Below are 17089 nucleotides of genomic sequence, written 5' to 3'. Positions count from 1 at the left end.
GTATTCTTGAACACTGTCCATAGGGCTGAATGGATAGTTTATTTGCTCTAACTGAAATAAATTAATAAAATAGTTGAAAGTCTATTTTCAGCATAGTTTCTAATCTGTGTCAACTACCAGTAATATTGCAGTTGGGTAGTCTGGGGTTCATTTTTCTAAAAGAGCAAAAAACTTCAAAGGTGGGTGTTTTAATCAGAACATTAAAAATACAGATTTGAGCACAGACATTAAATTACATAATTTTGTTCAGATTCTTTCATAATTTCATTGTAGCAATATTAAATATTCAAAATAGCTGTTTAACCCACTTTTTAAAATTTAAAATTATTTATCCAGTAAACCATTAGGACTCAGACCTATTTTATTAACCTCACCGGGATAAAAATGTAGCCATAAACACTAAGTCAACAAGTAACAACCATCATGATCTAGCAACTAGGTAGCAAAAGAAATCCTTTAAAAACTATCAAACGACATTAAAAATAAAATTAGATGTAAATTCAAGTTTTAGACTGTGGTCAATTGAGGTCTAGACAAAACCCTATGTTTGTTCACTGCCTAGTCTCCAGTCTGCTCTAAGTTTGAAAAGGTAATTGAACTCAGTCTATAATTACTGGATTAGATACAGATGGGCTCTGTACATTTCAGGGGAGGAAAGAACTGTTTTGATTCATTTTATGATTGCCTGTAAGGTCAAACTTTTCAAAATGTACTTTCATCTGTTAAATGGTTTCTCAAAGTCCCAGGGGGACATCTTCAATAACTGATGTTTTAAGCAATTTGGATCTATCAGATCCAGTCTTTGAATGTAATATGCTGTCCATTTTCTAGAATTATAAATGTGCATGTAGGTTAATTGCTACAACTCATACAGATTTTCAAAACTACACTTTTTTAGAAAATTGCAAGTTTTACTCAACAACTGTTATGCATAAATATTTGTAGAATTATTATCATTTAGGGTACAGAATATCTTTGGAAATACAAATAAGTAACACAAATTAGAAATGTCCTTATTCATAATTCCTTCCCATTTGGAAAATGTTCTCTTAGGACTCAATTGAACAATGTTTAAATAGTTCTAACTAAATCAGTTTACTTTTTGCAAAACAAAAAAAAAAAAGAGAAACATATCTTAATTAAAAAATCCTAAACAGCACTTGAGAAAACTTCATTTTCCATAAGCTCTGACTTGAACCTTCATCTTCACTCTCTCTCAAGGTCAAATGGGGAACAAACAATAAATGAGCACTAAACTCTCATTCTCCTAAGAATTTTTTGCAAAGTATTTTCTTCAATTAAATCAACTGTAACTCTGCAGCCTGTTTCAGTACAACCAGGATTTCATTTTGCTTAGTTAACAGTTCAAATGCTCTGCAAAGGGTATCTAGCTCTGCTCTCACTTAGAGACTCTCAGAGATACCATAATAGCAATTCAAAGCAGAAAACACACCATGCAATCAGAAGGCAATATAATAGTTCAGTTCATAGTCTTAAAATTGTAGGAAACTTAATTCCAAACTTACTATTCGAGAGTTTCAGTTTATTTGTATTACAAAAATCATCTTGCTTATAAAATTCCAGTAGGAAAGTATTTTTTTTTGTTACATCACATTTGTGTTTAATCAACAACAATATCTCACCAGCAAAGTCTCAGACTCAGTCAAAAAAGTTATCTTTGTAGGATCAGACATCTCTAGAGTTGTTCTGACAGAGACTCAGTATTCAAGCACCGGTAATAAGGATAATTGGAACTATGCTAATATAATCTCCCTCTGTCTCCAAGTAGGCTAATGAAAAAGCAAGTTCTCATGTAGTTTCCATGATTAACACTTTATTCATATCATTTCAAAGTCCTCCACAGAAGGGACATAACCTGAAGGCAGAACCAACCACCACAAAGCCCCAGCAGAAAGATGCAATAAAGTAACAGAGTTATTTGTATGCCTGCTCAGACAGAAGATCAAGTCCATCATCATCATCAGGCTGCACAGAATTCCTACCACAACTTATAAGTCTCACTGAAAGAAAAGACTTCTTCCACTGCATTTTAAGAATTGATTGATATAAATCAGTTTATTCAAAACAGTTCAATAAACAGACGATGGGTTTTTGTAACAACCATGTATAAACAAATGAAACAAGCATGCAATTTTACTCAAAAGATAAAATCCGTGTAATATTTGCCCTATCTTCCTTCCCACATCTATAATGGATGCTTTTAAATTTATTTCTTTAAAATTGAAATAATACTCATATTAGAATTTACATGGGGTGTGTATGCTTAATTCAATAAATCTTGATTTTTATTTAAGATCTCTATAAAAAAGGCTGCTTCTTCACTGTAAGCAAAAAAATAAATTTGCTTCAAAAAATGTCTTATTTTTCTTACAAAATAAAATTATAAGTATTTCAAGTGTTTTGTGTGAACCCACAAACTGCTCCTGAAACTACTGTAATTTTTAGACAATAAATTGTGAAGCTAATATAGCTAAATAGCCAGGCCACAGCACCATGAATTCTGCATGCTGTAACATGGCAGAAAATAAACAGGATATAAGAAGTTACACTAGGTCACATTTTAGAACAACTAATTAACTCTGATATTTTTTCTTTTTTTCTTCTCCATCACATTTTCACTATCTCAAATAAGGATTTTCCTGTATTTGCTGTACAGTTCCTTATATCATATTTAGAACCATAAGAAACAGTATTTCCCATCAGTATTCGTAAGTATGAACAGTATTCATCAGTATTTCCCATCTACACTTTAAGGGATTTTACAACAAGCTAAAAATCTTAGGAACTGGAAACAACATCATCAAGAAAAATAAAATGTATTCTTACAATAAGCTACTCTCACTTACTGTGTCTTTACACAAATCTTTAAAAAACAAAGAAAGGAGATATCCAATTCATATATGTGAAACAGAGTCGGTATGCAGACTACAGCAATGTAGAATTATTTAACCAATGAACACCTCATGTCCATTACTGATTTCTTCACTTTTAAAAAAAAAAAAATCACTTAACCATCTTTATACATAATTCGTCCTCTGAAATTTGTGAGGAAGAAATCAGACAAAAAAACCCCCAACATTAAAAAGTGGTTGCTCATTTCACAGCAACAAACTTCTGTGGTAGATTAAGCAGCCTGTGAAGTCTAATATGGCTATTTTATTTCAGAATAACAACTTTAGCATGTTGTTTCCTATATGTTCTTTTATTTTTAAAAACGAAGAGAGAACATTCATACGTTCGCAGTCCAAGGTCAGACTGATCAGAGTCACAGGTCACTGGAGCAGTAGTCTGGGATCTGAAAAACCACTATTCAATTCCTTGCTTTGGTATGAAGCAGTGTCCCACATGTAAAAAGGAATTCCTGATCCATCCTTAGGCGTTAACTCCTGCATTACTTGTTGAGTACCGTATGTATTTTGAAATACATGCACTTGACTTAAGATACTTCAAATGATGCATAATCTACCAAATGAAGGATCAGCTGAGTCACACCTCAAATAATGTGTGCTACTTGTGGCACTGTATCTTACTTTGCTTCTTCATAAGATCCATGCAGAAATCAGACACTTTTTTTTCTTGTGATCGTGTACCCTAACAAAATAAGATTAAAGGATTTCTCACCACAAAGTAGATTTTTCAGACTTTAGATCATCTGTGTAGCTCTTTCTATTACAAAAAAAACCCCCAAAAAACCAGAACGACAAAGCAACCTCCCACCACTATCACATTTCATAAAAAGGCTGACATCAGAACTGGACACAACATTTTGTCATTTTAGTAGTGCCACACACTTTTCCTTTAATTTATAATTCCCTCTATGCTTTGTTAAACTTACATCTTTTAAAAACTTCAGTTCTTTTTTTTGGTATTGACTTCTATGTGCAATATTTCCTAAGAGTCAAAGAGGTCGAATTATGCCCTATCACATTCACAACCAGAATCAGTAACTACCCTGCTTACACATGCAAAGGTAATGTTAAGTCAAGAATCTTTGCATACATTTAATAATTTTCTATATGGGTGAATGAGCCATGCCTCAATTTAAGCCCTCATAAAGCAATGTCTTCCCATGAATATCACAGCAGAAACCACAGTATGCATCACACTGGCCAGCTGAGTCGACCCAAAGAAAATAACATATAACAAAGACAGCTGAAGAAAGTAGAATTTTAAATGAATCAAAAATTTGTAGCTGTCACATGAAAACTAGCATGCAACAAGGTTCTGAAAGAATATCTCAGGAACACACACAGCTGTTTAATATTACAAGCCAACTGTCAACATCCTAAGTGAAGTTTTAATTTAATATTTTTTTCTTTCTTGATGTTTTACCTTTCGTCAATGCCTTGTGAGAGTATCGGCTTTCTATAAGAAACTGTTAAATATAAAGAAATGTTATTGTAGCATGTTTATAAAATCATAGTTCGAGAACTTTTTATTTTTCTAAGGCCTGACCACAACTTAATTATCTGCAGGACATTCCAAGCTCACAACTGCAAGCTCCAGTTCCCAAGCAATTTTGAACAATATCTACTGTACAGGACATACAGCACTGCAAATACCACAACATGGGAGTGTTTCCATAAGTCAACATTAGAGCCTTTAGACATGGTTTTTATTTTCAATAAATATTTGTTTCTCTACTAATCATTAAATGGTTTTCATCACCATTACATGTTTGTCTTTCACATGTCAGCTTGCTATCACTGCTTCTTTTTAAATAGTGCACTGGTAATAAAAAAGATAGATACATTGTATAACATGCCTTCCATTACACATAAAGTGTCCTAAGAGTGAGCACTATGTTCTTCTACAGCTCACACAATGTGTTCCTTCCTTTTCCCCAAAGAGTAAGAGCCAGAAAAAAAACCCTGGAGGCCTTTCCCCCCCCCCCCCCCCATTAAAAAATAAAAAAATCACTGAATGATCACATTAGAATTTAATGAGAATATCAGAATAATACTTCATATTAGAGGTCTAATAAATTTAGGAATTAAACCAAGACCCCTTCTCTTATTTTCAACCATAAACCAACATAATATTTAAGAGCTTCCAGATATCCTCACAGAACCTCCACCAATATTCACTTGAAACCCATTTCACAATTCCTACCCAGCTGAGACATGGAGAGGTGGGAAGCACCAGTAAGTTGCATCCTGTACTGCAGAAATGAAATATTCAGTTTAGAATCAGTGAGATTACATCCACATTCAAAACCGTTTAAAAGTCAACCAAAAAAAGGAAATATCCAAAAGGAAATGTCAAGCAATCCATTAATAATGGAAAAGCAAAGACTGAAAGGAATCTGGATTACATTTAATTGTATCTGGGTTTTGTTTTGTTTGTTTTTCAAATGCTGGACAATACCTATGGAAATGGAATAGATGTAAATTTGAGCAGATGAAACACATCTGCTCTTCTACAGCTCTCACCACCCTCTATCAAAAGGGAAGGCAGAGTCAGAATGAAAAGATAAAAAGGGACAACAAACACCTGATCACTATAAAATGTCACTTTTGGCAGACAGAAAGCTTTGACACGCCACCACGAAGTCAGGAAACTTACATTTTCAAGAAAGTGTCCATCATTTAACATTCTATACAATTATATCACAGTAATATTTTCAACAGTAAAGAACAGTTTCCTTAAATTGCTGGAAATGATTCATACCTCCAATTTTCACCCTTTAATTGCTCTCACAGCTGAAGCTATTGTGCCAGGTTTTATTATTTCCAGTCTGAAAAATATTTTCAAGTATAGTTGGACTGAAGTTTCAAAGACAGAGCACATAATTACCTAATCTTTCACTGAAAAATTATATCATTTTGTCCACAGTGAAACACAGAAAAACTTAATCCACTCATTACCAAAAATCACAAGTAATCAGCTCAGCATTACAGCAAGAACTAACCCTGATGACCAAAACCAGCCTCAATTAACAAAAACACAGATGGGAGTACTATTCATTGAAAGTAATGATAAGTAACTGATTTTTGTGAGAAGTTGTAAAACCTTTATGTTTTTAAATAGCTGTTCCCTGAGATTAGAATTAAACTTTTTTTTGCTGATCACATATGTGAAGCATAATTAGCATCCTAAATAACAGCATCTACTCATTTTATTTGAATACACTTCAGAGTTCAAAGCAACTTGATTCAGAATGATTCAAAATTAATAAAAAATGGTTTGATAATTGTCAGAGAGAAGAAAACTCCTCAGTTCAAGTCTCGATTAAGCAGAAGATAAAAGAAGTTACTTTTCAAATGTGCAAGAACATCCCTCTCTTTGCAAGTGAAGAAGCAGGACAAACTACACACACAGAAAATGAGAACAGCAGGATGGTGAGAAGAGTCAAGCTAAGTCCTTCTCTCAGCTGCTATCCACCAAACTTGTTCTATTTTAAAAAAGCAGAGGAGGAGGATAATTAGACCTTTAAAGTAACTAACTTCCAGGGAAATCAGCTTTATTTTGGCCTCACTGCTAATACCTGGGGAAATAAACCCCAACAGTTAAATCTCTTAACAAATCACACTGATATTCTTTTGAGTATGTTTATTTTTATGTTCATTTCTGTCCCAAGCAAGAGATTATATTTCAACATACATAAATACAGAGCCCAAAGATTGTAGCAATGTCAGCGTATCAAAGTACTAAAAATAATGAGCTCCTCTTGCTCCAAAATCTTTGATAAAGAACTCAGAGAAACAGTAAAAAGCCTAAATGCATCAATTAAATTCACTAACCTGAAAATATTTTCAGCTTCGTTCTTCCTTCTTCCATTTCCCATCCTTTCTTTCCTATTTAGATGTATTGCATCATAACCTCCATATCATTTCCTGATATTCATTCTTTTTATTTTTTATTTTTAACCCATATTTCTACCTCTAATCTTAGACTGTCTCTTCTCCATCATACATCCTTCCATTTACTTCCAGCTATGCCTGCTCACTTTCTATTGTCTTTCTTTTCCACTGTCTCTCTCTGCCTTTCAGACCCCTCGAGCTCCACCATTCTGCCCCTAGCCCACCTTTCTCCTCCAGAGGTCATCCTAATGTATGTGGAGCATATCATCATATGCTCCACAAACTTCCACAAACGTTACCCTTATCTGTGGCAGGATGACAAAGCAAGAACTCACAAGAAGTGTTGGTTTTATGGACAACCACAGTCAGGAAAGAGTTCAGTGACCAGCGACATGATACAACGATTCCTCCAACAACCCCAAGCAAGGAAAGAACCTTCCACAACCAGGCTGGAAGGAGGTAAGGTGAGGACAAAGACAACATCCTCAAAATGGGAACTGTAGCCTTAGATGCTTTTGGACGACTCAGCACCACATGGGGTCCAGTTAGTCAAAACAAAATTAACAGGCAACTAAGGAAAGTTGTCTCCCAAGCCAACTTTCAATCCCGCTGTTCTGTTATATACAGAAAATAATTCCCAGGGAGTTAAGAATGTACTTTAAAACAAACAAACAAAGCTGAGGGTGGGGAGAGGAAGGACACAATGACAGACATTTGCACAGACATTTCCCAAAATGCAAGAGTTCATAACTTTTCCCTCAAGGCCAATCTATACTGTCACCATTGTTTCTAATGTGAGTTTTGCTAAAACCAGAAGCATTACAGGGAGAACATTAGTGATTTGGCATTTAATCCTAATGCATTGAACAAGGTCAGCATTTCATTCTTCTCCAGAAGTATTTTCAAAAAAATTTTTACTCTGCTATTTCCTTAACCAGCTTTTTATGTGTTTCTCCTCTACTAATTAAAATTACCAACTTCTTTCCCTTCCATCTCTCAGACTAAACTTTTTCTCTAACAAGGATGAAGGAAACGAGAAGTAAAAATAATGCTCATAATTAAAAACTAACATTAACCATAATTTGCACAGGGAACGAGATAAATCTGAAATATCAGACAGCAGTATACTATAACTCCCTATTTGAAAAAGCATAATTCAAAATTATATTTTCTGCCTACAACCTGGGGGAGGGAAACCCATGTGCATGTAAACGAGTACAAAATGCAGCATCACTGGTGAACTTTGGGGAAAAGAGTGACTGTTCACAACTATATATGGGAGAAGTCAGAATTAATCCCAATGACCTCAGCTGTGGGCCCAATTTATTAGAACTTACCTCTCATTAAAAGTTAAGAAGTGAACTGAAATATCACTTGCTGTCCAAAATTTGGCACAGTCATTAATTTCTAATAAAGACTATAACTGGCTACACCACAAGCAGTATATATTTCCCCTGTATCCAAATATTCTCTCATGGGAGTTATTCTTATGTAATCATTAGAGTCAAAACGATCGTATAAACTAACCTTATTAAATCAGGTTATAATTTTTTAGTTTGAGTATAAAACCAAAACCATTAAAGCAACAATTTTAACCATTTTTGGCCATTTCCCTCATAGCACTGGTTAGTATCAGCTATTCAATCACAACAGAAGCAGTTCACTACATAACCACAGTCTTTGATGCTCTGCCTGCATTCTGCCACAGACTTTAATGGTACCACTCTTGGATATGGAAGTTTTAAGGATTAAGTCCCTTTCCAGTCTATCCTAGACCCGGTAAATCCATGTCCCATCCTATAAAAGTTAACATAATAAACTGGCTATTTCTTCATTTTGGATATTTCTCAGTGTTTCGAAAAGCTCAGATATAACATGATTCGTTCTGGAGTCACCAACCTGAACTTGACTCAGAACCAGCAGCATAATAATTACTGTATATTCCAATAAAACATTTAATACTTGGCATTTCTATTTTTATATACCTTTTACTTTTAGAACAGAGATGGTGTTACTCCCTGTATCAGTATACTAGTCTGCCAAGAACTGAAGTTACTATATATCCAAAAATAGCAGGCAGTGGAAAAGCCTGTGGACCTCCCAGTCTGCAAGTCTACTCTTTTTCTTATTATATTAAAATTGTATTAAGCACAAGGAATCCTCTGTTTGAAATCTAGATCTCTGGATTTCATCTACTAATATTTTTCAAATTTTTTTTTGTTTGTAAATCCCTAGAAATTTTCCAGTGAGAGTGCAGACTTGTCTTTCTCTGTTAATACTGCATATGTTATACGATCTTGGTGGCTGAATTTTATTCTTAGTGCTTCTTCAAGCAATCCCAAATAGTCTGAAAGGGATCAGAAAGTATATATGTTTAAAAACACTCAGTTTTAATTGTGCTATGTCAACAATTATATCATGCTTTTCAAGGTGGTCCTCTACAGTCAATTTGGGGGACCAGCTACTGGTTTGGGGCATTTTTGGGCTTTTTTAAATGAAGTGACAGTGGCAATGATGAAGCCATTTTAAACTCCATATACAAACACTCCTACCCTTTTTTCTCCTATGGGAATGCTCTAAATAATAAACAGTGAAAAAATGTGCAGGAAGACCCCAAGTTTGGGACCGAGGACAAAACATCAGCTCTCCATCTCTTCTAACAGCATTGCTCTTTTGAATTATCCCATGGGCTGCATTCCAAACAATGGAATATGCTGGATTTTGCAGGTATGCATGAAAAGCTGTTTTACCTAGAGAATTAAAAAAAAATTAGAAAATTAAAAAAAAAAAAGCCACCACTACCCTCTGGGTAGCCAAAGCAGCATACAAAAGTCAGGTAGCCTTGAAATTAAAAGGTTTGCTTAAAATTTATATTCAATGCCATTTGTTCTGGCTTTCACGAGAACTAGTTTTGGAGACAAGTTTTATGTGAGGATTTTTCCTCCTCATTACACATTTGTACAGAGCAGCTGAACATATTTTTTATGTGAATATTGGCCTATCATACCAATTTTTTTTGAAGAATCAGTTAATCATCCTACAGAATCCATACACAGAGCTTATATGAATAACAGATGTTGCAGCCTCATGAATCTGGCATCCTTATGTGTTCAACAGCTTCAAACATGGACATTTGATCATTCTGAAATTTTGCATTTAAAGACTTAGAAACATTTAACCTTTCAATTTTTCCAATCTCAAGGATATGTTTTCAGATATGACTGGTATTGCTTTCGAATTCATGCTACAACACTTCATTTTTTAGCTTTTCACAAAACCTTAAAGAAGAAGAGAACCTCCCATAGCAAATCAGGAGATTTTACTCATGGCTGTAATCAAGTCTGTCATGAAATTCTACTTGACCATTTTTTTATATTTATTTCTTTTAATAGGCTGTATGACCCTTGATTCCATTTCTCCAACACATATTGAACAGTGAGCAGTGATAAAAAGTTCTCTTTCCTTCAATATTTTCAAATACCTAAGCAGCATATGACACAGATGATACTTCTAATAGCTCATACTTGCCATAAAAAAAAAACAGGAAAGGCTTAAACAGTCAGATTTCCTAATATTGTCCTAAAACAGAAACTCAAATGCCAAACACCTTCCAAAACTGACAATCTTTTAAAATATCCAAAATAACAGATTTAAGACATTGTAAAGCTGTGAACTGGTCTCACAAACTCAGCCTCTGCACTGCTTATGTTTGTCACTGAGCACTCACTGCAAGCCTGTTTTTTTTTTTCTTTAATACTTCTGCTCTAATCGGTAAAATTCTTCAACCATTTACCTTAATCCCAAATCTGACACCATATCAAGGAACAAATATATTGGGTCTGTGTGGCAAGGTTTTGGTAGCAGGGGGGCTATGGGGTGGCTTCTGTGAGAAGCTGCCCGAAGCTCCCCCCCGTGTCTGACAGAGCAAACACCAACCAGCTCCAAGATGAACCTGTCACTGGCCAAGGCCAAGCCCAGCAGCAAAAGTGGTTGTGCCTCTGGGATAAGAGTTAAGAAGGGGGTGCAAATGTGTTGCTGCACAACAGTAACTGCAGCTGGAGGGAGGAGGGAGAATATACGAGAGGAACAACTGTGCAGACACCAAGTTCAAGTGCAGAAGCAGAGGCACTGAAGCAGAGATGACCCTGTTGCCCAGACCACGGTGAGGCAGCTGCCCCCCTGCAGCCAGGACGGTCCATGGTGGAACAGAGATCCACCTGCAGCCCCTGGAGGACCCCCCACTGGAGCAACTGGAGGTGCCCAAAGGCAGCTGTGACCCCATGGGAAGTTCAAGCAGTCTCCTGGCAGGACCTGTGACCCCATGGAGAGAGGAGCGAGCCCCCACTGGAGCAGGTGTTCTGGTAGGACTTGTGACACCACAGGGGATCCACGCAGAACCAGCCTGTTCCTGAGAGACTGCACCCCATGGGAGGGACCCCATGCTGGAACAAGGAAAGAGAGTGAGGAGTCCTCCCCTGTGGAGGAAGGCACAGCAGAGACACTGTGCAATGACCTGACTGCAGCCCCCATTCCCAGTCCGCCTGTGCCGCTGGTGAGGAGGAGGCAGAGAATTAGTGAAGAAGGGAGAGGTGGGGGAAAGGTGTTACTAAGATTTTGGTTTATTTCTCAATATCCTATTCTGATTTGACCGGTAACAAATTAAATTCATTTCCCCAATTTGAGTCGATTTTATCCATGACAATAACTACTGAGGGGTCTCTCCCTGTCCTTATGGTCCATGAGCCTTTTGTTCTATATTCTCTCCCCTGTCCAGATGAGGAGGGCAGTGATAGAGCAGCTTTGGTGGGCACCTGGCATCCAGTCAGGATCAACCTGCCACAGCTACATATGCCTGTACAAGTATGACAGAATACAAACTTAAATATCCCCGTATACTGCACTTAAAATAGCCATGTAACTGTAAAGTCTAAGAGAAAAAAATGCTGCTTTTCTTTTAATTCATCAAAAAGCACTAACACACACATAATGAATTCTAACAATCTTTTATAAATTGCAAGCAATGGAAAGTATGTCACTGTAACTGTAGCTTTCCTCTAGAGAATCCCTCTAGAATCATTTCTTACCTGGTCCTAGTCAATATGCAACTGGTGAAGAGATGGAGACATGCCAGAAACATTCACCATACAGAAAGCGTAAGTCATCTTTCATTACATATCAGACAACCCAATGATTGTACAGTGCAGCTGACAGACCAAAAAAACCCCAAACCAAACAAACAGTGATGGGTCAATGCTAGGGCAAAGAAAATCCTTTCAACAAGTTCACAGCCATAACATTAACCTTCGATTTATATGGATCAGTTTTGTCACAGATTAACAACGTCACCAGCAACACCAGTCTCTGCAACCAACATTACCACGGTTATAGACGACCTCGTTACATCCTTGTGTTAACAACTTAGTCTCAAATACAAAAACCTTCATCAGCTCCCTACAGACTGCAGCAATACAGTATACCTGAGCATAAAACAGTCAGCTTCAAAAAAAAACAAAGTAATACAGAATGTTGAAGTATTTTCTTGTGACTAACACAGAATACCAAGAGCACACAGATATCTTTTCATCTCTATACCAGCTTCCCCACAGCATATCTATTCAAGTCAAAACTCTTATATTCTACATTCTCTATGCCTACATCTATGCCAAAAAAATCACATTAAGTTTGAGAATGTAAACCAGGACTTTATAACTCTATCTCCCAAGTGCAGTGAAACTTCACCATAAGTACAGGTGCCCACTGTGTAGGATTACTGCTACAATTTTGCCAGCTTCTTCCTCAAATGCTAAGCACCTTCAATCTTCCTTCTTAAACATCACTTAAGACTGTACACAATGAAAACAAAAAGTAAAAAAAAAAAATCAAAAAAAAAAATCTCCACAGTTCTCAAATCCTAGAGCAAGACTCATAGTCCTTCAGGGGCAGAAAGAAGAAAAAGAATATATGACATACAACAGAATTACATCACTTAATACAGTTCAGCCAAGTGTTCAAACACATTAATAACATGACACAAAACCTCCATGGGATGAACTACAAAGGAGATTTCTGATACTACAGCTAAGCAGCCACCCAGTCTCACACTCCACCTGTGCTGCCAGGGCTGGTTGATGCTTCTGGAGCTTGGAGCACAGGTGGCATCAGTACAGCTCTACCTGCAAGATGCTACGCAAACCCACCCAGAATATAATGCTGAAAGGAGAAATTCTGTGTGTGGACTCCGTGTATTTCACTATTTCCATATCTGCAGGTCAAATGGAGAACTTCCACTATGGACTTTGGGCTTGTCTAGTTTGGAGAAAAGATGGCTGAGGAGCAACCTCACTGCTCTCTACAGTTTCCTGGGGAGGGGACCCGAAGAAGGAGGTGCCGGCCTTTTCTCTCCGGTATCCAGGGATTGGACGAGCGGGAACGGTTCAAAGCTATGCCGGGGGAGGTTTAGGCTGGACATTAGGAAGCATTTCTTTACTGAGAGGGTGGTCAAACACCAGAACAGGCTTCCCAGAGAGGTGGTTGATGCCCCACATCCCAAGTTGCCCAGTCTTGGCCAAAGCAGCTAAGTTTTTAATTGCAAGGCTAAACAAAGTATTTTAAAGAGGGTGTGGCACATACATAATCAATCTGAACTGTATTTGGCTGAAACAAACAGTTAAAATCATAATTTATTTTATTATAAAGCTTATTCTTCTAGCTGTAGTTTCAATGCTTTATTCACACATTTAGATGGTGGTCTGTAGTCTGGTATGTTGCTGGCTCACTGTCACAAAGGTACAGGTGTTACAGAGCAAGGCCAATCCATCTCCTCCTTCTCCATGATCAGCATGTCAAGAGATATCACATTCACATATGCTTCAGCAACACATTTTTAGCTTTCACTTCTTCTCCAAAGTCACCATTTATATAAGTACCATTAATTAAACCCATTTTACCCCTCAAGAGCTTCAGCTCATCCCTGCTGCCATTCGCTGTTTACTTCACTTGAAGCTCTTGCAATTAATCAAGATACTTTTATCCACATCTTTGTCCTTCTTTCTGTTGTCTGGACAATGCACAGAGGAAACTCAGAAAGGGTAAGGAGTTCAGAGACAAGATTGGAGTCTCCAGGAAACAGTAACTGTGACTAAGGAAAAACCAAAAGACTAAGGCAGGAGGAAAAGGACATGGCTCTAGCACACCATCACAGCACAGGACTATGGTGAGGCAATGAGAAAAGGAGGGTAACACGAGGCCTAAGTATGAACAGAACTTTAAGGAAGAAAATCAAAACTGGAAGAAAGCAAAAGCAAGGGAGCCCTGGTCACAGAAAGGGAAGAGGGAGCAAAGACTAGGAGGGTGTAAAAGGTGGACATGAATCTAGTTTGAGGCTGTAAGTTATTTGAAATACAGACTGAAACTGAGAAGAAGGAATGGAAGTGCAGACAGAAATAACACTGGTGGCAATTGCGCAGAAGGTAAAAAGCTTCAGAGGGAACAAACAGAAATCTGTGGATATAACAGTATCTTGAGTAGAACATAAAAACCTCAGATTTCCTCAGGCTTCCTCTGCTACCACAAATAACTGTGAAACACTTCATTAATACATCCAAACACCATCTACTGCTAAACTCTTAGGGGGTAACAACCTGCCCTCAGCACCAGCCCAAGTGCAGATTTAAAAGTTTCAGCTTTGTTGATGAAGAAGATTGAAATTGAGAAGTTCTGCTCTGCTCTGTCTTGGGTAAGACTGAAGAAGCCTGTTCTCTCTAACACTGCCTTTAGTTAAAATCAGAAAAAATGCAGTGTGGGAGGGAGGAGGTAGATCTCATGGACAAAGATCACAAATGTAATTTTTGGACAGGTCTGATTGCTGCAGATAGATCCCTCCTAGCAACTCACAGCTGACAAGTCACACATCATTTTTTTGTAACGGTGAATAATTATATGTTCATTTAACAGGTACTCAACTTGACACCTCTGCTTAGGCCTCAAAGCAGTCACTGAGCCAGTAAACTCAAGTGTTATAAAACACATCAATTTTTATGTACTCTCTCTCACAATTGGGAAACATACAAAGAGCACAGAAATATGACATTAATATCTATGCTTGAAAACTAAATCATCCCTAAGTCGGAAAGTGACAGAACAAGATAACTTGTGCATTCTTCATTTAGTCCTAAACTTGCATATGCATTCTGTAAGCCTGTATCCTCAGAGACTGTATTAAGCAGCCTTTTTCTCGTAGTTTTGAAAGTACAGTCCAGTGCCTTATTAAATATATGTTATTGAAACTCTGCCTTTGACTCAGTATGGAGGAAAACAATCTGTGACAAAATTGTTCTTACAGAACGACTGTGGACTGAGTAACTAATGCCAGTCAGCTTTCAGGTCTGTAATTCCTTAACTTTCCAGTGCTTGTCTTTTCAAGTCTTAAAACGTTCCGATTACCTCTGTACATTTAATTTGCCTAGGACTGGCATTTTACAGCCATACCGTGTGGCAGGGGAGGCAACCAAACTAAAGGCAGCAAGTAGGAAAAGGAATTACAAACGCTGACGAACACAAGTGTTGGGGGAGCGCTCTCTTACGTGGCAGCTGGCGTGAGGGAACACCCCTGCACGCCGGCACGGCCGAAGGGACGGCGGATCTGGACCACGGAACCGCAGCCCTGGCAGGAGGGGCCGCGGCCCGGAGAGCCCCGGGGCCGCCCCGGAGGAGCCTGGAGGCGACAGCCGGGCCCGGAGCCGTCCCCGGCCGCCACAGCCGCGCCGGCCCGCGGCTCTCCCAGCCCACACCCGCGTGGGAAAGCGCTGCCCCGGGGCTCTCTGCGGGCGGCTCCGGGGCCTGCTCGCTTTCCCCAGGTCCCGCCGGACGCTCTGGGGCGGCGGTGAGGGGCGGGCAGCCCGCCCTCCCCCCAGGGCCTCACTCACCACTTCCCGGGCGCGGCCGGTGAAGTCGCTCTTGGAGCGGGTGGCGCCCCGCTTGAGCAGCTCGTCCCTGGCGCTGTCCCCCGCCGCCACCCCCAGCGCCTTGTTGCGGGTCTTGACGGTCTTCACGCTGGCCTTGAACAGCAGCGTGATGTCCACCGCCATGGCGCCCGCCGGTGCCGCCGCACGCCCGTCCCCGCGCAACGCGGCCCCGCGCGGCGCGTTCCGCCCTGCGCGGCGGGGCGGGAGGGGGCGGGGAGGCTCCCGCTTCCACCGGGAAGCGCTCGGGAGCGGCTCGTGCCCGCGGGAACCGGCGACGAGAGTGCGAGCGCGGGGGCCTGCCGCCTCCTCCGATCTAATAGCGGCTTTGCGGGGAATCAGAGTTATATTGCAGCAAAACTCGGGCGTGTAGGCCGCCCAGCTGCGGTGCCGTGGCAGGTGTCGCCAGTGGTGCTGTTACCCGCGGTGTCCCAGGCTCGGCAGCTTGGTCGTGGAAAGACAGATTAGTTAGAGTTGATTAATACACGTTAGCAGATCTGCACCGGGTCGGGAATTGGCGCTGGTGTGAGACTCCCCTAGGAAATGGCCACACGTGCGATCAGACAGTGATTGTTTCTCTGTGGTGACCTGTGACAGGACACGAGGGAAAGGCCTGAAGTTGTGTCAGGGGAGGTTTAGGTTGGATAGTAGAAAAAGTTTTTTCATCCAAAGGGTGATTGGGCACTGGAACAGGCTCCCCAGGGAAGTGGTCCCAGCACCAAGCCTGGCAGAGTTCAAGGAGCACTTGGACGATACTCTCGGGCACATGATGTGACTCTTGGGAATGGTCTTGTGCAGGGCTAGGAGTTGGACACAACAATCCTTGTAGGTCCCTTCCAACTCAGCGTATTCTGTGACTCTGTCTCTGTCTAAGCTTTTGACCCAATAACTAGTGGTGGTGTTTTTAGAGAGAGAGATGTATGTATATGTAAGTGTGTATATGTAAATATATGTATCTATATATATATGCCGTCTAATGCTCTGGGATCCAGCAGACACCATGTAGTTTTAACTGTCCTTTCACTGACCAGAAGCACATTCCCTGAGATAGTTTCCAAAGAACACAATTTCAAAATCCTACCTCGCCTCAGTGGACTGGAACTTAATCAACCACAACTATTTTTCCTATCTACTCCAGGGTATAAGGCTTTCTTCTCTGGTTGATTACTGTTCTGCTTTCAGTTCAATTCCCATCAACTCAGCCTTGGCTATATATTAGTGGTTCCCTTATAGTTATATTGCAATTAGTATTCATTCATACTTTGTTATTACTGTTCTATTTTAAATTGTGTTTTTATTGTGGTA

General features: G+C 39.3%; 1 protein-coding gene across 1 annotated transcript in view; it reads right to left on the bottom strand.

The window, feature by feature from the left end:
* STX18 (syntaxin 18) overlaps positions 1 to 15946 on the bottom strand; it is a 61264-nt gene extending 45318 nt beyond the window's left edge. Inside the window, exon 1 of the mRNA XM_027643051.1 lies at positions 15749 to 15946. Within this exon, the coding sequence (XP_027498852.1) occupies positions 15749 to 15910 (162 nt within the window). The 5' untranslated portion in view covers positions 15911 to 15946. The remainder of the gene's footprint in view (positions 1 to 15748) is intronic.
* Between the last annotated feature and the right edge of the window lie 1143 nt (positions 15947 to 17089).

The sequence above is a fragment of the Corapipo altera genome, unplaced genomic scaffold, assembly GCF_003945725.1.
Source record: "Corapipo altera isolate COAL_440 unplaced genomic scaffold, ASM394572v1 22, whole genome shotgun sequence".
Taxonomy (NCBI): domain Eukaryota; kingdom Metazoa; phylum Chordata; class Aves; order Passeriformes; family Pipridae; genus Corapipo; species Corapipo altera.
This window is presented reverse-complemented; position numbering and strand designations above follow the sequence as displayed.